Genomic DNA, 26226 nt, shown 5'->3' with positions numbered 1-26226 from the left:
AGATTACTCCAGCCTAGACCCGGATTGGGTCAGGCATGCTGAACTCAGTACCGAGTCGGGTCGAGTTCAGGTCAGGCCTATTTCAAAACCAGATCAAGCCGGGTCACCCCTAACTCTGTCCAACTCCACTGGATGCCCAGCTCTATGCATATAGATGGGTAACAAATACATGACTAGATAACCCATTTGGTTGGATAAGACTACTTGTATGATCCATGCTCTTCAAATGGAAAACGAAAATAAAAGATGTGATTAAACGTTCCACGTAAGTGTGTAGCAAAGGTCAGATCTCACGCCAACATTGCACGGTGGTAGTAGTGCCCTAATCAGACCGGACCGTAACTTCGCAATCCAACTAGCATAATTTGAGCACTCGTACAACTTATATTAACCATCACCATCTTTGTGCCGTACTTATGACATTATCAGCTTATATGAAACTAACGACTCTGATCCAACTACCATATCAGCTCAGGAATTTTGCTTATTGTATAGAAGATCCATGGGTGGGCCCCACCGGCCATCTGGTGATGGGTGAAAATTATAGGACCCTGAATCAAGCACTATATTTAACTATGATCATGTCCCTTGATAGTACTAAAATGCCTGTTAGTGTATTGATATTATATACTTAGCACAAAATGCAAGATGATTTTTTCTTATTCGAATCGAGATCAGAGGGCCCTTCTAATCGGATGTAATCGTACATGATCCCTTGGAAGGGGCTCACGCTTCTCGCCTGAGTGAGAAAGATCGTATTGTCTCCTTCCACAAGCATTGCGCACGATGCGTCGACGTTGAACAGCCAGTAGAGCCCATGAATCCCATGTCTGGCGATAGAGTTGTCCTTGCCGATTAGCCCAGTTGTAAAGTGAGGTGGATTGGCATTTGGGTCATTGAATCGAACCTATGCCAAAAACATAAATCAAATTAGTATGATACAAAGGACAATAGATTCGACAGTGTTGATTTGCTTCTCCTCACTAAAATCAGTGCGAGAGATTATCTATAATCATATAGGATGATAAGGATAATCCTAAACAACTGTCTATAATCAGCACGAGGAATTATTTAAGAGTGCATTTGGGTGCACTATCAATTTTAATCGCAATTACTAGTCTAATTTGAGGCTACTCACCTCAATACTTTCTTCTTCTTTTTTTTGCTAGCTTGTTAGTACACCCCACTGTCAGTTCACACACTGTTAGCCACCCCCACTAAGGAATTGATACCAAGACCTCAGTGTTGAACTCACCTCAATACATGATTACACTGAATGTTTACAATTCAATTCACTTGTGAATCCAAACGCAACCGAGTTTATAGTTATATACATACTTGCAATTCAGAGGCCGTAGCGGATGCAATCGCCAATCGCAATTTATAGGTCCCACTTTGGACAATAGTGTCGAGTGTGAATTTTATCTGCCATGTGGTTGCTTGGTAGGAATTATTATCTTTCTTCCTGCAATGTAAGCAGATAATCGTCATTCAAATCATTAGAAGTCATATAACAACATTCACATGAACCAAAATCACCAAATGCAATAAGTTCATATATGCAGACATGAGTGTTTGTTATCTGAACATGCACTCGAAAGGATAATCTAATGGTCCACGATTGGTTATTGGGCGAAATCAGTGTATAGAAAGGGAAATTGTGGAGTATATATATTTTGAGAAAGTTCCAATTTGCGAATGGGTTCTTTGAATTTTTGTAACAGAAAGATGGTTAGAGGAATCACACCTAGTGACCTGTGCATAGAACCAATCTTTTTGATAATCACTAACTCCGACGGTGTAGACAAGATCTTCGTCGGGATATAGATCGGCATACCTCTCCCACAAACCATACTGCCTAAACCTACCAAGAGAAATCAAAGGTTTTACTACTATAATGAAATGACGTAACAATGAAACAGTTGGGAGTGGTCTAATGCAAGCACTAAAAATAACCAATATACTATGAGTAACAACAATTAGGCATGTTTGGATGGTCAATTGAACTGAATTGCAATTCAATTCATTACAGGGAAGATAACCCAAGTGGGGTCTGCACCTCCTTTATTTCACAATGACAACTAACCCCTGATTGCAGTCCCTTGAATTTCAAGTCAGGACTTGAAACAACAGTACTAATTGAAATTTGGAGGCTCATTATCATGAAAGGAGCTATCACAATTCAATTGGATTGAACAGCCAAACGCAGCCTAGGTAGAGTTTTTATTCCAAATTGCAATCTTGTAATGTACAAATCAAAACCAAGATTTGAGGATCAAATGGTGGAGGGAAAGGATCAGAACTTACTTGTCAGGATGATTAATGTAGAGTTTGTTAACATACATAGGATTAGGATCGGGAACGAAGAACTCGGCTGCAGAACGATCAGGGACGCCGATCTCCCACAACGTGGGACCATCTCTTGGTGGTTCATATACTAAATCACCCAAGTCAATATCACATCCTGGGTTCAATTAAAAAAAAAAAAAAAAACATAAGAAGTATCAAACACAAAGACCTTGAAACTTTATATGACCTATGATCATCGGAAAATCTTCACCATTCATTCCGTAAATCAAACACAAACAGATAAACTGAAGCAAAAACCAAAAGTAGGAGGTGGAGGGGTCCACCAGGATGAGTGGAAAACACCTAAATCCATCTATTCCTAAACTCAGGTGGGCCACACCACATCATTTTAGAGGTTTTAGGCATGATTTTATATGTTATGGCCCAGCCAAGTTTTGGAAGCCAAGGAAAATATAAGAGGGCGCACATGATGAACAGATTAGATTTATGCAAAGATCACTGTGGGCCCACGAATCGTGTTGTAGGTTAAGGTCAAACTCAAAAAAATTGTGGTGGATCCAGCCTCTCAATCAAGAGCAGGATTATGTGCATGTGGGGCCCTAGGTCTGATGATCCAAACTGTTGAAATAATGGGCTTCACAAGGGATGGTGGATATCCAATATTCAAACATCTGAAACATCTTATGCTATGGCTTAAGAACACAGAAGAAAAATAGATATAAGCAGTGGTGCAAACTCAAGAGAGAGAAAGGCCAAATATCAAAGGGTGATGATCTTCAATCTACAGTGATCCCAGCATATCAATGGTTTAGATCCAAGAACCATGGACCCCACTTGTCCAAATTCTACAGTTACTGCCCATAAATCTATTGGATGCTAACTGTTGCGGGAAATTTTGATAAGTACCATAGGTCGGATTATGGAATGGACCAACTCTACTTAACCAGCATGAGCCCGGTGAAACCCAAGCCTAGTAAGGTGTCTACGTCCAAAAACAGGTCGACTTTTAAGGAGATCGAGGCAACTGTAAGGACACTCAAAGAACACGATAACGAGCTCATTCGGATAAATCGTGTTCCAACCTAATGGTCAATTGCAGATTGGCCACAGTTCAACTATTAGTCGGATATAGGTCGATCTTAGATCTACCCAAGATCAGTCACTGTCCGACGATATATCGGTCATAGCTCGTCCATTGGATGGTCATAGATTGGACAATGTCGGTTACAGGTCAAGCAACGTCCCATGACAAGGTCAAGGACTATTAGCACCCAGTTAAAAGTAAACACGGATCCTCTAACCTAATTATTGGTCAAAGATGATAAATGTTTATCTGTCGAGAAGATCGGAATCGCTCATTCTCGAGCCATCACCCGCCTATGGGAGCCGGCCCAAATCCGAGCTACATACAGATTCAAGGAATCTCCTATAATCCCGAAGATTTCTCCCCAAATCTTTCGAAGATAAAATTAGATCCTGATAACGTCAGAATCCGGTAATCTCATAAAGATACCAGATTCAGATGTATCTCCAAGATGTCGGGACGAGTTCTCATATGATTGGACTCTCTTCCCTATATATATAAAGGTATCCTCAACCTCCCTATATATATAAAGGTATCCTCAACCACCAAATGTACGCACATTCTAACCATAACATTTGACTGGTGTCTCTTTTATGGAGATCCTACCCTACAAAAAAAGTCTTGTTCCTGACTTAGGCATCGGAGAGTCGCATGCACTAGCCAGGGTCTACTTTGTTTCTCTTTTACACATGTGCAGGTGCAAGAGGGTCAACCGCGGAGGGTCTGCCAGAAAACTGCATCGACACTAACCTTCGGTAATGGTAATGGTCTCATCATTTCTGTAATCTCCTATAAAACCGGGCACCCATGCATAGAGATTATAGTCTCCTGTCCGGATGTTGTTGATGGAGAAAAACCCATCTGAGTTAGCTCTACTCCAAAACTGGTAGCCCTGAAAACAGAACACTGTGTAAGATACATCCTGAAATAGCACAATACCTAATGCATCTCATCAGTTCTGTGAATGGGCCAATCTTGATTGAGCCGTTGGTCAGGCCCAAGAATGAAATAGGCCCTCCGGCGCCCATATTTTACCACATTGAGAATGGCCTTGTTGGATTACACAGCGGTCGATCATATTCAACCGCTATTGAGACACGCTCTTATTTCATTACACTAACGTTCATGTACCCTAATCCATGCCCATCAGCATGCCATACTTCATCGATCGTATCACTTACAAGAACTTGTAAACGGAAAGAAAGAGAAAAATAATAATAATAATAATCCCCATGGCCAAGAGAGACCTTGCATTCTCTTTGCCATGATCCTACATCTCCAGGCAAAGCAAGTCCCACATAAGCAGAGTCTGCAGATATATAATCTTCGCTAAGGAACCTAAGTAAGAAATGCATGTTTGTTAGGCTCATGCTAGAAAAAAAATATAATCTTAGGCCTGAAATGAAAACATACCGGGAACTTTTTTCTTTTTTTTTTCTATTTGTTTTTAATACACACCCTTGCACTCACCCCATCACATCGGTACCCAAACTCATGACATTAGTGCTGAAATCCACGGGGTCTACCATTGAGCCATGACTAGACATGTATATATAGAGAGGAAGCTAAGCACTAGTTCTCACGGCTTTTTGTGAGAACTTTTTGAGAACTCATTTCCTGAGATCTGAGCTCAACCCGATGAAGCACCCTGTAATACTCCTATGACCTAACTTTTACCCTGATTCAAAACTTTGGCGAGCCTAACGAAAGATAGAGGTAAATCAAGGGTGGAAACTATTTCATGGGGTGCTGCCTCTTTTTCCTTTGGACAATTCAGATTTTGGGCTCACATATCCTGAAATGAGTTCCAAAAAAGCTCCTAGGAGAACTCAGTGTGTGTGTGTAGTGTGCCAAAAATCCATACCAATCCACGACTAGTAATCTACCACTGACGGAACCACGTAGGTCAGAGTTAGGGAAATCCTCTGAAACTGGGAAACTGTATGGCCAGCTTTCAACTTCAATTAGCATCTGCGTTGGAGAAAAAACAAAGAGAAACATTAGTGTAATATGATTCTCTGTCACCTTCCAAATGAGAAACCGAAAGACTAAAAACCGCGAATTATAAATGGTCCATACCGTATCGGTATTTCTTTTATAGTGTTACATGTATGTTGACACATGCGTATGACCTAATGACTCGGCGACTTGGACTGACTCGTTTTCTCTTGTTTCAAGTCATGACTCGATTGTGTCATCCCTCATGGAAACAAGGTCCAATCAACAATTTCGACCGTCCATCTCGTGTTGAACGTCATTGATTGTATTTTACTTCAGAGAATGGCTTTGATTGGATGATCCTAACATTTTTAGATGGATAGGACCATCCAATTGGTGTTATTTTTTCATGCCTAAGAATAGATCATGGGACAGACCTAATGAACGGTGCAGATTGCAAGATTAATTGAGCTATCTATGTGTTCCGCTGCAACTAGAGCACTATTAGCTATAAAAAAAAATGCTTATGTTTTTCAAAGAAATAGAGAAATATGAACCTATCAATCATCATCAGTGAATCCAAACCTGTAATTTTGCATCCTCCCAGAGTGAAAGCGGATCGGTTCCGGCCCACCCCGAATTAACGTACATAAAAACAGGGCCGAACACTTTCTTCCATGGCTCTCCGTCTGTGAATTTTGGCATTAGATCTTCCCCTGAGTAGTGACCACCCATAAACATCTGAAAATCACAAGGCATCTGATCAGTTGATGATGGAAAAATATTTCAAACGGTTGTGATGCAAACTAGAGGGTCTTATGGAGCCTTCCACCGGTGATCTAGACTGTCCATTTGGTGGGCTCTACATGGCTCGACATATCATAACACATGCTTGGATGGTCATCTCATTGCATTGGATGACCGTGGGCCGTTGAATTTAGATTGTTAGTTTTCTAAACCGTCCATCACCGTGTCCACCAAGGATTCACCAATTGCTATTGAAGAAAGATGTGGGACTTACAGCTAGGGTAGTTGGGCCCACATGGGAGGTCAGGTCCTGCTTGAGAGGCCCACCAGTTCTGAACTCATCACTTGGGGTGATCTGCCAGAAGCCCACAGGAGGATCGAAGCATATCCAACCGTGGACCTTGTTGTCCTTGTCCTCGCACGAGTACTCGTACTTGTCATCCACCTGCGCATGTGAAAATATAATCGACGGTTCAAATTCAGCAAGCCAATGCCCACTTATCAGACGGTTAATATGGTCCAACCAATGAGAAATTTGGGTTATAACTCATCCCGAGTGAGGCTGATGATTTGGACGGTTTGGATTGAAGTACGTGCTTGATATAAAACTAGAATTTGCTTTTACCTCTCCTTGAAGGTCTGGATTGATTGGATTTATCAAACGAACGGCTTCTTTGAATGCTAACGGCTGGCCACGTGGAGGCTCACGATCTTCTGGCATGGGCATGATTCTCTGTCTATTGTCTGATATGGCCATGTAGTGAAACCTGGGATTTCAACATTGACAAGGTGACATCAATCACGTATCTGAGCATTCATGAGGTGGGCCATGCAAAGTAGGGCCATAGCTGAAAAAATCACGTCGATCGGACAATCTCAACCATCCATTTTCTACATTAAAATACAAATGCAATGATCTGGGATTATTGTCCTGTTACATAGGGCGTACTCTATGAATAGTCTATGCTGGAAGACCGAAGTGGGCCACACATGGAATTGAGGCATTGTTTTAGAATTTGTCAAATGAGGTCCATGTCCCACTAATCCTACCGTGTGATTTCCAAATGTGGGCCACATCCATCATAGATCTCAACGGTTTGAATCAATCACACATGTATTTGAATAACGATTATCTGGACTGTCCATTTTATGGACCCTCCTTGGATGGGCCACAATGCGTACATCAAATCGGTTAGAATGAAAAATGGCCAAAGATCAGGGGCCTAGGACTTATCCATCGGTGCCATTATCAAAAGCAGGGCCGACCAGATAAACAATCCGGATCATTCGGTCATGCAGCCAAGTGGGCCCATCATGGAATTTGGACAGTGTCATACAGATGAAAAGGCGAGAGAGGAAAGTGTAAGGTGTTTGTACTTGTCATTTCGAAGCTTGAAAGTTATCCGAGTCTGATTGAGAGTGAAATCAGGCCAGCCTTGTAAGTGCTCATAAATGGCGTATGAGTAGAAACCGGAGGACCCGCTAAGAACTATAAACCTGCAGCTTCATTTCGTCAGACTTTTAATTTAATACAAGTCTTCCTTGGGCTGAACTGCTCCCAGAAAGGGTTCAGCCTGCCTAGGGCAGGAATCGTGCTGGTCCAAGTACGAGTGGTAATGTGTTGGGTTGACCAGCTTTTAAGGTGGGTTCGGCTAAGCTAAATGGGTAGCAGGTCAGGCTTGGGCTAGAAATCTAATGGGTTGGGCTTGGGTTGAACTCTACCCGACATTCCCTGCCCTGACCCTAGATAGTCCCATTTTCACTTCTACAACTATCAACCGGCCAGACTAGGATGGACTGAGGTTCGGGACAGCCCATTTAAATATTGGGCTTGAAATTTATAACTGGTACTGGCCCGTGGGTTGAAATCTAGGTCCAAGCCAGGCCCATGGAAGATGTAAATGGGCTTAGATCGGGTTCATGCAGGCTTTGATATAAAATGTAGTTGAATTTGAGCTGGGGTACAGCCCATTTATGTATTGGACCATTGTGGCTTGGCTCGATTACCAAATGGGTCCGGCCCGGCCCATTGACATCCATCATTAAAATGAGGATATGATAAGAAGGGATGCACCTTTTGTCAATGTTAAGGGGAATGAGGGTCCCATTGAGGGATGGGTCCCATGTCCTTGTAAAAGAGACTTCCACCTGGTTTTCATCTTCAAGTATCACCTTAAAACTAGTACCTTTTATCCTGCCAAACATAAATAGATTATCTTTCTCTTTGTAATTAAATATAATATAATTAAGACAATCCTAATCTATTAACCATGAAACAAGTTCTTTGATGGCATGATCATAGGCAAAAGATTTCACACTGAATTCCCCTCCACAGATGAGTGTAGGGCCCACCTACTGTACTGTCCAATCCCACCATAATTGCACATGTGGACTGAAGACATGGTTTTCATGACTTACCTTTGTTGGGACACGCTGTTCCATCCTTGATCAGTTCGATCACAACCATCAAACAGTTAAATCTTTCTTATGGTGGGCCACGTACATACTTTTCAGGCAGAGAGAGAGAGAGAGAGAGAGAGAGAGAGATCTTACACATCAAAGAACTCTGGGCCTCCAGGCTCATACCAGTTGATATCCCAATAGCCTCTGTTAACTTCTTCATTACGGACTTCTAGCAAATTATCGATGCCGTTGTATCGTATGCCAGTCACAATCCCGTCCGGCTTTGACAATGTTAGTTGGAGGATGCCATTATCAATCACCACCTGCCTGTCCATTGTTTCAGTCACCAGCGTCTAATAATGAAAATGTACATAAAAGGAAGGGGTTGGATTGGACATGTTTTATTAATAATAGATGCTAACTACATGCTAAGTTAATTGGGCATGTTTTACCAATAACAGATGCTAGCTACATGATTTTATACTTCCGTTGGTGCTTATTTACTCTTGAAAAATAAAAAATAGTCGTTCCTCTGCAGATGCAAAGTATTGAGTAATGAAACATGCTACCAGTAAGGTTTTATGGTTATAGTCATTTTTTCTTTTTGAGCCAGCTGTTGTTTTGAGTACTAAGCCTATTTACCCTTTTCTATGACAATCAAGCGGGGATTCATATCTCCTCGTATATGATATTTCATGAGTACACTAAATATATAGAGGTGGGCACGGTATGACCCGATCAGGCTAACTCAACTCGTCCAACTCGGTCCAATCCGACTCAACTCAAACCGAATGGGTGAGTTGGTCAAACCGAATAAGCTTCGCCCAATCCAAACTCAAACCAAGTCGAGTTCGAGTTACCCAGTAACTCAACCTGACTCGATCCGAAACCCAACTCGAGCCAACTCTCTAACGCTATCCCAACCCGATCCAAACCTCTCTCCCTCCCTCAACCTCCTCTTCCAAGCCCGACAACCACCCACCACCATCACCCTCCTCCTCCTCTCTCTTCTGTCCACTCCCTCCCTCCCTCCCTCATCATCCTCCTCTTCCAAGCCCAGCAACCACCCATCACCATCACCCTCCTCCTCTCCACTCCCTCCCTCATCTCTCAATGCGACTCAGTGCCAACTCAACTCGACTCGGTACTTCTGATCGGATTGGACTCAGTCCAGATCAATCCAAGCTAGACCGAACTCGAATCGAGTCAGGCATGTTGGACTCGGTATTGAGTTGGATCGAGTTCGGGTCAGGCCTATTTCAAAACCGGATCGAGTCGAGTCAGCCTAACTCCCGACTCAACTCGATGCCTAGCTTTATAAATATATTAAACTTGATTAATACTTCATGTGAGAGAAATTGTCGGTTGGCATTATCAGTACTCCTTACCTTTATTCTAATAAGTCCAAAAATGAGCTCAATGAGAACAGAAATCTTATATAGAATAAAATGGCAAAAGCTCGTTTGATACTAATTTCCAATATGAATACTAAATGTGCAGGTGTGGCCTATCAATCTTTTAAACATTCAGGATTTGAAGTTAGAGGTGTAACTTGCGGACATTTTCACTAAAGCAATTGCTAGGAGGATATATTTATCTGATATTATATTCAAGTCAGGCATGCTAACATCTATTCTCCAACACCACGGAGCAGAATTAGAACGAGACTAAATGATAACAAAATTGTTTGCTAGTACAAAGGACCACACATTATCATGTGCATCACTCACTTTAACAATAATGTTAGAGTCATTCCACCCACTTACCTCATCTTAAGTTTAGCCCTTTGTATTAAAACCGGCAATTAAAGGTGGACCCCGCATCATGGATGGTCCAAAATCAATGACTGGACCTCTAAATTTCTAATATAATCTATATGCACTGCTCACTTTCCTATCATTGATTGGATTGTTAGGATGATGTGATCAAATTAACTAGTAAAACAAAGGATCAATCAAAGAACTGACATGATTGAGTCTAGATTAGTGATGAAAAATTCTTCATTATAATCAATATACATCATCTACTTTCCTAGCAATTCATTGCATTGTTAGTATGAACAGGGATATCATCTACTCAATGTGATATTTTGAAAGGGATAAAGCAATACATGAGGATGGTCCAGATCGTATAAATAATACGAGCTAAAAATGCTGCAATTCTCGCATAATGATGATAACGAAAAAGGAAAATTGGAGATTCAGATGCAAAAGTAGGAGGAATTAATACGTATTTATCTTGTATCTGCAAATGCACCCCAAAATCAAGCTGGGCTGAAACCAGAGGAGAGGGAAATGCCAATTTCAATCCAAAAATGCAAAATCCCATGTAGAAACAAGATAAAAAATTAAAATACAAAATCTCCATCTCTCACCTCTACAGTCTTGATGAAAGATGACGGGATCAAATTGTTTTATAAGACTTCTTCCCTTGCATTAGAAACTAAGTACTCTCTCTATATATACGGGAAATGGTACTCCAACGTCCGCCTCGTGGGAACTTCCCATGAGGTCGAGTTGTGTAGACCCCACAGTGATGTATGTGGAACATCAACACCGTGTATTTTATGGGTCCCCTTTAATTTATATGATATCCTAAAAATCATACGAATATGGAACTCAGGTGGGCCATACCATCCAAAATACTGTGAAGACATGTCTAAAACGTATAAAAGCACTTTGTAGGGAACACCTGAGTTTTGGATGCGTCTTAAACTTGGTCTGACCTCTCATCCAATTTGGACACACACAATGTATGGCCTGGATTTTTAAACCACATCTAGGTAGGCCCAATAAATGATTCTAGATGTTTTAATGGGAGGGTAACCCCTCTCAATTGTTGTATGTGGTGAGGCCCATACAAGGCATGGATTGACTTGATTTTTAATCCTGTAGCCCACCATGAAATGGTGCATCTCACTGATGGGGTAGATGTTCGACATACATCACGGTGGGGCCCACACATCTCCAACTCATCGGAAGTTCCCATGAGGTCGACCTTATAGAACCATTTCCACATATTTGATTGTGGCTTTAAAGCCAAGCGCCTGATTGCTTGGACTGCATTCCTGTTTACCCACGCTCTGATTTTTTGGACTGCATTCCTGTTCATCCACGAGAGCGTTGTGAACAGTGCCGCGCATGATTGGGGTACGTTGACCGATATAACGGGAGTGGTAAATGGTCTGGACTTTGATGGGCCCGGATTGTCCGGCCTAGCCCAGGAAACCAATTCCTGATTCTATGGGCTGCCTACGGCCTGGCTTCTGCTTCTTAGCTCATGTTCCTGGCTTCTGCTTCTTAGCTCATGTTCCAGACCAAGAACAACCCCAGTTGCAATTCCAGCTATTAGAATAGGATAAAAACACGAGCAATAGACTCAACTTAGAACTCAATCGAGTCAAGTGGTAAGTAGAGAGATGCATCCAGTCCTTACATCCGGCGGGCCCTTCCAATGGATGGACATTAGTTGTTTATGTAGGCGAAGCCAATTGAAATTTCATGGGTGGCTAAAACCGAGAAGTTGCATAGGATAAGATGATGAATAAAAAGCGGCATGCATTATAGCTTCCAACTACTATAACTTTAGTATTGGTAATCTGCTTGGTGCTATAATATATTTTTAGAAAGCAGGCCCGCTCTACGTGTTTACAAATCACACTTGAATGGTTTTCTAAAAATAGGCCATTTTAGGAATGAATTTCAAGTTTAACTACTTTTTGTGACCATTTTTTATATTTTAAAGTAGGCCATATGCAGACACGAGTGCTTGTTATGTGAACATGCACTCAAAAAGTATAATGTAACGGTCAATCGGTTAATGGGCCTGTTTGCATGCTTGGAGTTGAGAAATTGGGAATTCCCAAATCATCTCATTCTTAAATTCACGTGGTGGGTGTGTTTGGCCAATGATGTAGAGAGGGTCGTGGACAATTACATGGCCAAGATCGATCAAAAAAGGCTCGGTCAACAACAGAAGTGATCCGGACCATTGGACCTTAAATCAGGCGTATCTCGCAATCCGGAATGAGTTATCAAATGTAAAATATATGATTTTGGGGTAGAATAAGATACTTTACCTAGCCAACCCCGCTATGCCGGTTGCGCAAGCCAGATTTGCGAAATACCACTAGATTGGTGGTCGTTTCTCTATTTTAATTCCGTTTTTACTATAAATATAGTAAGTTTTAGTTTGATTATAACTCTTCATCCGTCAGGCTTTAGGAGTTGTGCCCAACGCGAAAAGAGCTTAGAAAAATTAGGAGAACAACTTGGTGAAGCCATATAGGACACTTACTATTTTTGGCCGAAAACCTTGTGCACTAGCAGACATCACGACCATCTATAAATAGTAAGTTTATTATTTATAGTAAGTTGCAAATTCTAGGAGTTTTAGTTGTTGTTTTATTCTGATTTCTCTCACATTGCTTGGTATCCCTATTTAAAGGGTTGTGAACTCGTTTTTATTCATTCATCAATCAATTTCGAATTTATTAGAATTTATTTCTATTTTCTTGCTTTCTTTCCTCGTGATTCGAGAAGTCTCTATGAGGAGTCCAGAGAAGTTCTGTGGATTTGAAATAGTTATCCTCTTGAGGAAGACGGTGCTCGGCCTCACGTCCTTCCCTGCGTCAGTTGGTATCAGAGCGAGGTTTTTCCTCGGATCGATGGCTTCTAATGACGGGTCGAGCAATAATCCTATGGACAGTGCTCCATAGAATCAACTTTTAACAGTTTTCGAAGCAGCACAACGAGAGAATCGGCAAGCCATGTAAGGGCTGCAGGCTTCTATCGATCGCATGGCAGATTGCTTGGTGGATCGCATAGCGAAGGCTCTAGGACAGCTCCGTATTCCTGATGGTAATCCTCCATCACCAATCATCGAGACTCGTAATTGCCCTGATCACAGGATAGTACCGGTAGTACATCTAAGGGTCATTCCTGAGGAAGAGAGATCCAGTGAGGAGGAGATTGATGATATAATCTTCCAACACTCCAGACAAGGCGGCAATCGAGTAGATCGAACAAATGGAGAATTCAATATGCAAGTTGATATTCCTAGCTTCAATGGCCAACTACACATTGAAGATTTCCTCGATTGGCTTTCTGAAGTTGAGCAATTCTCTGACTACATGAACATTTCTGAAGTAAAAAAGGTCAAACTTGTGGCCTACAGTTAAAGGGCGGAGCTTCAGCTTGGTGGGAACAACTGCAACTTACATAAACCAAGCAGACGAAAGCACCAATCTACACATGGCAGCGGATGAAGCAACTACTATATGCCCGATTCCTCCCTAACGACTACGATCAGATATTATTTCAATAATATCAAAACTGTCAATAGGATAATCGGTCGGTGAAAAAATACACAGAAGAATTTTACCGCTTAACGGCGCGTAACGATTTGATCGAGACTGAATCATAACAAGTCGCCCGATTCAACGGTGAATTGTGTATAGTGATTCAGGATCGGGTCCAGATGCAGTCCGTTTGGACGATGAATGAAATCAAGTTGGCCACCGGGGTGGAAGTGCAACTTGAACGTCCTAGCACACGGACATATCCAACCGCAAGAGTCACTGCGGCAAGTCCGCCCCAGGGAGCTCTATAGCCCAAGGGAAAGGAGCCCGTAAGAGCACTCACTCAACCTCCTATGTCTGAGATTCAAGATCAGGGAAGCGGGCAAGCTAAAATCCTGAACCCTTATGCTCGGCCAAGGCCTAACACCTACTATTATTGTGGTCAACCGGGCCACCTGTCAAATACTTGTCCCTAACGAAAAGTGGCAAACCTCGTCATCAATGATGGTAGTGCTAATAACACGTATGAAGATCCAGATGTTGAAGAACAAGGAGCACACCACCGATAATGAGGCAGATGAGTTAGGTTGGATTCAATAAGATAGCGGCGAGTTGGTCGTCGTGAAGCAGCTAATATATGCGCCAAGAAAAGAAGTGCATCCACAGTGGCATAACATCTTCTGAATTAGGTGTAAAGTGAATCGAAAGGTTTGTGACGTGATCATTGATAGTGGGAGCAACGAGAACATCGTCTCCAAGGTCATTGTGAAAAAATTGCAATTGAAAATAGAGCGTTCATCTCTCCCCATATAAGGATGAAGTAGTATGTGATGAAGTAGTCAGCGAAACAAAGGTAACTGAACGGTGCACCATATCCTTTCAATTGACAAATATTATAAGGGTGAAGTAGTATGTGATGTGGTTGACATTGAGGTATGTCACATACTACTCAGTCGACCCTGGCAATTTGACCGTGACGCTACTCATAAAGGGTGAGATAATATATATATCTTCGTCAAGGACGGCCAGAAGACACTGCATTAATTGTAAAAGGGGAAGAACTCGAGTCTACCATCATCCCTAAAAGAGTAAACCCCTTGTTACATGAATTCAAAGAAATTTGGCCCGATGACCTTCCCAATGGGTTACCTCCTATGCGAGATATCCAGCACCATATTGACTTTGTCCCTGGGTCCATTTTACTCAATCATCCTCACTATTGGATGAGTCCGAATGAGTGCGAGATTCTACAGGGGCAAGTGGAGGAACTGATCTGTAAGTGTCTTATTTAAGAAAGCCTGAACCATGTGTCATACCAGCTTTATTAACTCTAAAGAAAAATAAGAATTGGCGCATGTATGTCGACAGTCGGGCCATCAACAAAATCACCATAAAATACAAACTTCTTATACCACGGTTGGATGATATGCTAGACATGCTGGAGGGTGCAAAAATATTCTCTCAATACTTACGAAGTAACTACCATCAGATTCGAATACGGTCAGGTGATGAGTGGAAAACGGCCTTTAAGACCAAGGAAGGATTGTATGAATGGATGATCATACCCTTCGGTCTTTCGAACGCGCCTAGCACATTCATAAGATTGATGAACCAAGTTCAGAAACCTTTCATTAGTCGGTTCATTATGGTTTATTTTGATGATATTTTGATATACAGTTAAGACCAAACTACCCATATACAGTCAAGAAGGTCCTTCAAGTGCTCACTAAAAATAAACTGTATCTCAATTTTAAAAAGTGCAGCTTCATGACTGATAGCCTGTTGTTTCTGAGTTTTGTCATAATATCCATAGGCATCAGTACCATTATGTCACTAATCACAAATTACATGAAGAAAGGTCAGTTTCAATGGACTGACGAAGACGACAAGAGCTTTACTGAAATTAAGCGTATGTTATCCACGACCCCGGTTCTTGTACTTTTCAACTTCGACAAACTGTTTGAAGTCAAATGTGATGCCTCATATGTCGAGATTGGAGAAGTTTTATCTCAAGAAGGTACTCCAGTAGCCTTCTACAGTGAGAAACTTAGCAATGCACAGAAGAAGTGGTCTACATATGAGATCGAGTTGTATGCAATGGTCCAGGCACTGCGACACTGATGACATTGTTTGATTCAAAGGGAATTCATACTTTATATGGACCATCAAGCTCTCAAATTCATTAATAGGCAAGTTAACATTAACCGTGTTCATGGTAGATGGATCTAATTTTTACAGGAATTCACGTTCGTGCTAAAACATATGTCTAGGCAACAGAACAAAGTAGCCGATGTGCTAAGTCATCGTGCAACTTTGTTAGTCACTATGAGCAATGAGGTTGTCAGGTTCGAGCACCTCAAGGACATATATGTCGACGACAACGACTTCAAGGACACATGGGTTAGAAGTCAAGAAAATCACCCCAGTGACTTACATATATAAGACCGGTTCCTTTTCAAGGGGAATCGACTTTGCATCCCCAAAAGTTTGTTAAGGGAACGGATAATCAAAGAGCTACATGGAGGTAGCCTTAGTGGACACCTTGGGCGAAACAAGACGCGAGCTCTTATGAAAGAGCGGTATTACTAGCAACAATTGGTACGTGATGTGAGGAAGGCAGTTCAACGTTATTATATTTATCAGACCCCCAAGGACAATCTCATAATACAGGCCTTTACAGCCCGTTACCCGTGCCTGACGGCCCTTAAGAGGATTTATCTATGGACTTCTTACTTGGTCTCCCACGAACACAACGAGGTATGGATTCGGTGTTTATGGTAGTAAATTGTTTCTCCAAGATGGCGCATTTTATTCCATGCAAGAAAACTCTCGATACAACACACGTGTGAACCTATTCTTTAGAGAACTTGTGCAACTATACAGGGTTTCCAAGATTATTACTTCTGATCATGACACGAAGTTCATTAGCCACTTTCGACGAACTTCGTAGACTCGATTCGATATACGACTTCAGTTCAGCAGCGCCTACCACCCACAGACTGATGGGCAGACCGAGGTTATAAATCGCACGTTGAGAAACCTCCTTCGATGTATTTCAAGAGAAAAACCGAAGCAATGGGATTTGGTTTTATCTCAAGCGGAGTTTGCATTCAACAACATGGTGAACCGCTCAACGAAAAAATCCCCGTTCTAGGTTATTTATGGACGAGTATCTCGCCACACACTAGACTTGGTCCCTCTACCCAAGCTCTCAGGCATGAGCATGGCAGGAGAACATATAATAGACTGGATCATGGGCATTCATGCGGAGGTACAGACCAAGCTACATGCATTGAACAAAAATTACAAGAAGTAAGCAGATAAGCATCGACGATAAAAAGTGTTCGAGATAGGCGACCAGGTAATGGTCCATCTGCGTAGAGAAATATTTCTGACCGAAACTTACAACAAGTTAAAAAATAAGAAGATTGGACTGGTATCAATCATCCAAAAGATCAATGAAAATGCTTATGTTGTTGATCTTCTAGATGATATGGCGATCTCATGAACTTTCAACGTCGCAGACCTGACCGAGTATCATGAACTAGAGTAAGATGAGAACTCGACGATGAGTTCTTTTGAAGTGGAGGAGATTGATGTAAAGAGGGTTGCGGACAGTTACATGGCCAAGATGGATCAGAAAAGGCCCGATCGATGACAGAAGTGATCCGGACCATCGGACCTTAAAACAGGCATATCTTGCAATCTAGAATGAGTTATCGGACGTAAAATATATGATTTTGGGGTAAAACGAGATACTTTAGCCAACCAACCCTACTATGTCGGGTAACACAAGCCGAATTTGTGAAATACTGCCAGATCGGTGGTCATTTTCCTATTTTAATTTTGTTTTTACTATAAATAGTAAGTTTTAGTTTGATTATAACTCTTCATCCATTGGGCTTTAGGAGTTACGCCCAATATGGAAAGAGCTTAGAAAAATTAGGAGAACAACTTGGTGAAGCCAAATAGGATACTTACTATTTTTGGCCGAAAACCTTGTGCACTAGTAGACATCACGACCGCCTAAAAATAGTAAGTTTACTATTTATTGTAAGTCACGAATTCTAGGAGTTTTAGTCATAGTTTGATTCTGATTTCTCTCTCATTGCTTCGTATCCCTATTTAAAGGGTTGTGAACTCGTTTTTATTCATTCATCAATCAATTTTAACTTTATTAGAATTTATTTCTATTTTCTTGCTTTCTTTCCTTGTGGATTCGAGAAGTCTCTGTGAGGAGTCCAGAGAAGTTTCGTGGATTCGGAATAGTTATCCTCTTGAGGAAGACAGTGCTCGACCTCACATCCTTCCCTATGTCAGCCAAACATGAAATTATTAACAAAATCAAGTGATTTTAAATCAAACCCATCTTAATTGTTTATGCAAATTGTGTGGTCATGTATAAGGCCAAATCAATGTATAGAAAGGAAAATTTTGGAGTTTTCCTCTTCCAAACCATGTTGCGATATATCGTACTGATGGCCAAAAAATGCATTTCGAAAAATATTCAACATGTGAACGGATTCGATGAAATTTTGTAACTGAAAGATGGTTAAAGGAATCACACCAAGTGACTTGTGCATAAAATCAATCTTTTTGATGATCACTAACACCAATGGTGTAGGCAAGATCTTGGTTGGGATATAAATCACCAGACCTCTCCCACATCCATGCTGCCTAAACCTACTGCGAGAAATCGAATGTTTTACTACAACACAATTGTTGTCATTAGCTTATCATATAAGGGTATATCTAAAATTAGATTTTTCAATTATTCGGCCTCTTCACCTATAATTGCAAGAGCAATAAACTCGAACTCCATCGTCTGTCGAGATATACAAATCTGCTTCTAAGACTTTAAGGATACTTTGACTCCTTAAAGGGTAAACACATAGCCACTAGTAGACTTATATTTCATTGAATTTGATATCTAATTTGCATCATTGTACCCCTCTAGAATAGCTAGAATCTAGAAAACTTGAGACCATAGCTGCAAGTATTTTTCAAATATCTTAGTGATCTATTTACAGTAGTCAAGCAACATTTTCCAGGATTACTAGTATATCTACTCAGCTTATTAATTACATATGCAATATTAGGTCCAGAATAATTCATTAAATACATTAAATGTCCAATGCTATTAGAATACTCAAGTTGTGATACACTATCACCTTCTTTTTTACACAATTTTTTATGTGAATTAAAGAGAGCGCTTGCAGGAGCCTATGCTTAGAGAGACGTGGCTTCAAGACTCATAAGGTAGGGATCCTGTTACTCCAAGAGCCAATGCAGCTTTAAATAGTTGCAGCCAAGTTTCAGCAGCACATTTGGGAAAGGGAGGCGAAAGGAAAATTTTGGATCCTGCATAGAAGCCTTTTTCAAGTTCACTACGACTGCCTCATCAAGGCAAAATGTTACGGTGAAGGTTCTTTTAGATGGCACCCAAATTGAAGTATATGTGACAGTTATTTATGCTTATTGTGATAGGCGAAGTAGGATGTAGCTATGGTCAGAATTGCAATCTGCTAGTCGTTCATCTCTGGGCTATGGCTAGTTTGTGGCGATTTTAATGTTACAGTGAGCATCGACGATCGCCTCTGTGGATTAGCTGTGGACAGTAGGACTATGGAGGATTTTGTGAAAGCAATCAATGATACAGGCCTCCTTGATGTGGGTTTCTTAGGTTTGAAATTCACGTGGTGCAACAATCGTGCGAGTAGTAGCCAAAGATGGGCTAATTTAGATAGGATCTTCATAAACTCTTAATGGAATTGAGAACTTTCTCCTTCTTTACTATTGACCATTTGACCAAGATGCACTCCAATCACTCCCCCCTCTTGCTCAAGATAGAAGAGGAGTTGAACAAACCATCCTAAGCCTTTTAGATTTTAAAGGATGTGGACTACACATGACGATTTCCATGCCATGGTTAAAGAAAGTTGGGAGGTAGAGGCTGCCGCATCCCCCATCATGTATAGATTGTTTATAAAAATGAGATATTTGAATGCTAGACTCAAACAATGGAACATGAATACTTTTGGAAATGTTTTCAAGAATGTATAAGGAGCAGAAGATGAGGTTAACTATGCTGAGTTTTCCCTCAATTACATATCTAAGGAAGATAGGGAGATTAGATCAAGCAAAAGCCAAGTTGGCTAAGGCTAGGTTACAAGAAGTTCTTTTTTTTTTTTCAATTTAAAGCATAAAGCGAGAAATGCGTGGCTTTAAGAGGGCAACAGAAATACAAGATTCTTTCATAATTCAGCTATTAACAGGAAACACAGGTCCACAATCAAGAATATTAGGCTCAAATCAGGTGTTTATCTAGAGTCTATTGATGAGATTGCCATGGAGGCTGAAAGATTATACAAAAATTTCTTATCCTCTTAAGGTATTGTTAGCGATGACACCATTCTTGAAGGCATTCTGAGCTTAGTTACGGATTTAATGAATGAGTGCTCCTCCACTCCCCCTCACTCGAAGGAGTTAGGGATGAGTTAGGGATGTGAAGGAGTTAGGGATGTTACCTTCAATATCCTTATAAATGGTGCTCCGGGCCCGGAGGCTTTTTCAGGGGTCTTCTTCACTTCGTGTTGGGATATCATAGGCAAAGATATCTTCAACGCGACATTTGACTTTTTTAAGGGTAGCCATATTCCTTAATCTTTCTTATGTACTTTTATAGGTCTTATCCCTAAAAAGAAAAGCCACAATCGCCTTTCCGACTTCAAGCCGATCAGCTTATGCAAATGTGTTTTCAAGATTTTCTCCAAGATTTTCACTACTAGGCTAGCTAAGATTCTCCCCTGTTGGGGGCCTTACACAAAACTTTAGGATCTAGCCTCCCTAAACAAACCAAAGTTATGGGACAATAAAGCAATGAAATAAATCAAAGCACAAACTACACCCAGCAAGAGATTTTTACGTAAAAAACCCTTAAAGAGGTAAAAACCACGGGACCTCGTCCAGATCAACAATTCACTATGAAGTAAAATGTTACAACCTTCTTTACTCATGTAGGAGTGGATAAACAATAAGAGAATAAAAGAAAAATAGAGAGATCTTACCGATCACGAGGACATAAAAGCGCTGAGATGTTGATTGCACATGTGAACATATTCTATGAAATTTTGTAACTGAAAGATGGTTAGAGGAATGACACCAAGTGACTTGTGCATAAAATCAATCTCTTTGATGATCACTAACACCAATGGTGTAGGCAAGATCTTGGTTGGGATATAAATTACCAGACCTCTCCCACATCCATACTACCTAAACCTACTGCGAGAAATCGAAGGTTTTACTACAGCACAATTGTTGTCATTAGCTTATCATGTAAGGGTATATCTAAAAATAGATTTTTCAATTATTCGGCCTCTTCACTTATAATTGCAAGAGCAATAAACTCGAACTCCATCGTCTATCAATATATACAAATCTGCTTCTAATACTGTAAGGATACTTTGACTCCTTAAAGAGTAAACACATAGCCACTAGTAGACTTATATTTCATTGAATCCGATATCTAATTTGCATCATTGTACCCCTCTAGTATAGCTAGAATCTAGTAAACTTAAGACCATGGCTGCAATTATTTTTCAAATATCTTAATAATCTATTTACAGTATTCAAGCGACATTTTCCAAGATTACTAGTGTATATACTCAGCTTACTAATAACATATGCAATATCAGGTCCAGAATAATTCATTAAATACATCAAATGTCCAATGTTATTAGAATACTCAAGTTATAATACACTATCACCTTCTTTTTTACACAATTTTTCATGTGAATTAAAGAGAGTGCTTGTAGGACCCTATACTTAGAGAGACGTGGCTTGTCACGCCCAAAACTCAGAAACCAGGCTCAAAAAATTTTCGATCGCTGAATCCGGCGCTGACAGCCTCCATAGTACCCCATTCTCGGCTCCTAGCACCCATACACCAGGTTCCGATCCTGGGATCCTACAAGGAGGATTTCAAATATGATTTGATTCGTAACAAGCATAACCATGAGCATAACCCACGAATAATAATCACAAGAACACCATCACAAAATTCACTATAATCAAAAACTTCGAGTACAATGCGTATGAAAGGAAAATACAAGATAATAACAGAAACTCCAGAAACTCGACTGCACACTCCAACTGCGGCGAGGGTATGACTACGTCTTAACGTCACCTGCATGCATCAATCATGCATAATCTTATAGAAAGCTTAGAGGGTGGTGTAAGTGTGTGCGTAGTATGAACGTGCTCAGAATGCAATGCCAGAGTAATGCGGAATCATGCTGATGGGTACATGAATGCAATCAGTCATACCAAGGCTAGCAAAATATGAATGTTATCGGCCATATCAAGACCATGTGATGTAAGATGCAACTCAAGCATGCCAATCCTCATATCAATATAGCTCATCAAATATCAATACAGTTCTCATTCTGGATAATCACCGGGGTTTAATACACTCCAAATGGCACTGCCCCTTTCCCATGCGTGCAGTCCAAGTGAGCGTAAGAAACCTCACTATCCGCCTGGCCAATAGTTTGCTAATATCTATCCGGCACGTCGATAGCAGACCCATTCATGAGCTGGTCAAACTCAGCCTAGTGATGCCCCCTACCCTCAGGAGAGTAAGGCCACACCGCTTTCCAACAGACCACGACACAGTGGGAGACGCGACATCCATGTATTCGGCCCTTGTGCGCTCATGAATCAACTCAATCTCGACATTGGAGTCATCCTTTAGTACCATCGGGTTTAGAAATTTTCACCTAATGATATCGATGGCGCTCCGATGCTAGAAATAGTATTTTCGGTATCTAATCCGGCCACCCACGATGTGCCTATAGAGGCTACAGCTCTTATGTTGCTAGGGCATATAGTAATCAAAATCACACAAATACAAATGTGCATAAGTCAAGCAGTCCAATCATGCATCAATCCTGTGCATACCGTGCGTTCATGTGGGGTAACTCCGCCTATCAGGGAGTCCCAAAAACCACCTGCACTATGACATATGCAATAACTAATCACATCTCATAACAAACATATAAATGATGTGCATGGGCATGTATCATGATGTTATGCTGTCACAAACTCATAATCGGCAACGGTAGTCGATATCGGCAATCTGTACCGATAATCGGCATCGATAATCGACCTCGATACAAAGCGGGGTACATGGATGGACAGTTGATGATGGATCAATTAAAATAAATGGGGCCCAAGCGTTTGGGTTAACCCACTAGAGAATGATGAGAATAGGCCTAACAAGGCCTAAGAGAAGGTCATAATGTGGACATCTAACCATCATTACCCATCAATGTGAACCTTTAACCAACATTACTCTTAAGGAATGACGCTCATAGGATCAATCGTATAATGGGCCCACGGCCTCATACAATGGCCCAATATACATCATCATGGGTCTTAATTACATCAAATAAGCCGAATCAAATGGACCGATCAAATGGTTCAAATCAAAATGGGCCGGTACAAATGGGCTGAATCAAATGGGCCAATCAAATGGGTCAAATCAAATGAGCCGATACAAATGGGTCAAATCAATTGGGCCGATCAAATGGACCGATACAAATGGGCCGGGTCGAATGGGCCAAGTCAAATAGGCCACGTCAAATGGCCAAGTCGAATAAGCCGAGTTGAATGGGCCGAGTCAAATGGCTGAGTCAAGTAAGCCGAGTTGAATGTGCCGAGTCGAATGGGCCGATTACAACACAATTTATCTATTTTTAGAGATCAATATGGAGTATTATATAAGAAATGAATCATATCAAAAGATCAACTAGACCATACCACATCTAACAATGGTGATAATAATTTTCATGGTTAAATTGCTAGTAGGCCCACCATAGCATTTATTTTCCCTCCAGTCTGTTCATAAGGTCATAAAGACCTGAACTAAGAGGACAAACAAATATCAGATTGGTCCAAAACTGTTGTAATCCAAAGGGGTTTCAACGGTAAGCGTTCAAAACCCACTGCTCCCTGTAGTGTGGTCCACCTGATAACTGGATCTGACTTAGTTTTAGTCTCAAGCCTTGAGAAGGACTAGCCAAATGGATAGACGATTTGGATGGCATATAGATATCATGAAGGCCCCACTGTCCAGCCATCTAGACGATGGGATACAGAACATACATTAAGGTGGGGTACAACCACCTGCTGACGTCATCAGCAGTGGGACCCACGTAACTTTGGTGGCGTCAATACACCAGCTATATGCTGGTGTGCAATGTCCAGCCAATCCACTGCCTCCCTGCAGCAGGCGGGACCCCTAAGATCAACGGATGGATGGCGGGGTTAACACAACAGTTGAATACAATACATACATCAGTGGTGGGTCCCACGCACATGGCCCACCTCCAGAGGGTTTGGATATATATATATACTATAATATAATATAATATAATATAATATAATATATTATGATATAATATATTATGATATAATATAATATAATATAATATAATATATATATATATATATATATATATATATATATATATATATATATATATATATATATACACTTCAAAAATCATAAGTTGATGTTCTGGACGGTGTATCTGATGCATATGAGGTGGTGGGTCCACACGTGTGGCCCACCTCTCATATATATAAAGTACAATATATATATATATATATATATATATATATATATTATCATATATCATACTTACTTTTTTTTAAGGCTGCTTGTGTGATTTCCCTTACACAGTCCAGCAGAGACTGGACGTCCAAGGCATGGATGCAATGCCTTCATCAAGGTGAGGTCCACGTACTCGTGGCCCACCAGCCCCATATATGTATAGAGGTGGCCCCATTTATACAAAGTCCTCAAATGGACAGTGTGGATCTAATCCATTCATCATTGTGGGGTCCATACGTCCCAAAACGGACAGTATGGATATAATATATATGTCATAAGCGGGCTACACACTCGTCATCAACATCACCAAATGAAAAGGAGAAAAAGAGAGGGAGAGAGAGAGAGAGAGAGAGAGAGAGAGAGAGAGAGAGAGAGAGAGGGACCCCACCACTATAGGCCTCTCATGGTTACATCACATACATCAAAAAGGGTCCCACCAACAAATGGGCCCTAAAATAAGAATCAACGGTGGATCACCCACCTATTACACTCCTCCTTGATCCCTTAGCCTCCTTAGCTCCTTGCCTTCAATGTTGATGGGGGTAGATGATGAATGAATGGTTAAGATGTGAGATGAGAGGGTGGGCCACACTTAGTTTTTGGGAGAGAGCTTGGTTGTTGGATATTTCTCATGGGATTTGGGAAGTTGCTAGAGAATGAGAGAGAGAGAGAGAGATAGAAATAATGGATGAAGGGATGGATGGAGTGGTGGTTGTAAGGAAAGGAGATGGAGAGGTAAGGTTTTGTTTGAAATTTGTAAAAGAGGGATGGGTAAGGAGAGAGAGAGTTGACTTATGGAAAAAGGAGGGATGGATGCTTGAACTTGAGGTATGGGGTGTACTTGACTTGATTGATTGATTAATTGATTGATGGAACATATTATAGAGATTCCCTCGAAATTTGTAATGCACGGCATTTTCCTCGAAATGAACGTGGGCCCACATCTTCTAGCACGAGTATCGGATCGGTGCATAAGTCACAGCGTTGGAACCACTGCGACGGCGCGGTCGCTAAGGTACAAGTTTCAGGTCAAGCCGACTTCGATATGCAGGACTCAGCTTAGGGTGGCACACAAACATCGGATACAGGTCGAGGGTTGCCGAAATTCGATCGGAATAACCGCAGAAGCTTACGGAACGGTACGGTATAGGATACGGGCCTTAGATGACTTCAAAACTCATAAGGTAGGGATCCTGTTACTCCAAGAGCCGATGCAGCTTTAAATAGTTGCAGCCAAGTTTCAGCAGCACATTTGGGAAAGGGAGGCGAAAGGAAAATTTTGGATCCTACATAGAAGCCTTTTTCAAGTTCACTACAACTGCCTCATCAAGGCAAAATGTTACAGTGAAGGTTCTTTTAGATGGCACCCAAATTGAAGTATTTTTTACAGTTATTTATGCTTATTGTGACTGGTGAAGTAGGATACAACTACGGTAAGAATTGCAATCTGCTAGTCGTTCATCTTTGGGCTATGGCAAGTTTGTGGCAATTTTAATGTTACGGTGTGCATCAACGATCGCCTAAGTGGATCAGCTGTGGACAGTAGGACTATGGAGGATTTTGTGAAAGCAATCAATGATACAGGCCTCCTTGATGCGGGTTTCTCAGGTTTGAAATTCACGTGGTGCAACAATCGTGCGAGTAGTAGCCAAAGACGGGCTAAGTTAGATAGGATCTTCATAAACTCTAAATGGAATTGAGAACTTTCTCCTTCTTTACTGTTGATCATTTGACCAAGATGCACTCCAATCACTCCCCCCTCTTACTCAA

General features: G+C 41.1%; 1 protein-coding gene across 2 annotated transcripts in view; it reads right to left on the bottom strand.

Annotated features, from left to right (window-relative positions):
- Positions 1–227: 227 nt before the first annotated feature.
- LOC131229304 (uncharacterized) overlaps positions 228–26226 on the bottom strand; it is a 77073-nt gene continuing 51074 nt past the window's right edge. The window contains exons 1-14 of one of the 2 annotated variants that reach the window (XM_058225216.1): positions 10712–10853; positions 8633–8805; positions 8154–8273; positions 7457–7576; positions 6705–6846; positions 6354–6524; positions 5918–6073; positions 5259–5365; positions 4642–4732; positions 4145–4286; positions 2308–2464; positions 1748–1864; positions 1339–1465; positions 228–907 (exon numbers count right to left, since the gene is read on the bottom strand). In XM_058225216.1, the coding sequence (XP_058081199.1) occupies positions 632–907; positions 1339–1465; positions 1748–1864; positions 2308–2464; positions 4145–4286; positions 4642–4732; positions 5259–5365; positions 5918–6073; positions 6354–6524; positions 6705–6846; positions 7457–7576; positions 8154–8273; positions 8633–8805; positions 10712–10849 (2037 nt within the window). In that variant the 5' untranslated portion in view covers positions 10850–10853 and the 3' untranslated portion in view covers positions 228–631. Of the gene's footprint in view, positions 908–1338; positions 1466–1747; positions 1865–2307; positions 2465–4144; positions 4287–4641; positions 4733–5258; positions 5366–5917; positions 6074–6353; positions 6525–6704; positions 6847–7456; positions 7577–8153; positions 8274–8632; positions 8806–10711; positions 10854–26226 lie in introns of those variants that run through there. The other variant, XM_058225215.1, reaches the window with a different exon arrangement.

Source organism: Magnolia sinica, chromosome 16 (assembly GCF_029962835.1).
Source record: "Magnolia sinica isolate HGM2019 chromosome 16, MsV1, whole genome shotgun sequence".
In the NCBI taxonomy this organism is placed as follows: domain Eukaryota; kingdom Viridiplantae; phylum Streptophyta; class Magnoliopsida; order Magnoliales; family Magnoliaceae; genus Magnolia; species Magnolia sinica.
The sequence above is the reverse complement of the archived record's forward strand: the minus strand, read 5'-3'. Positions and strand labels throughout refer to the sequence as shown.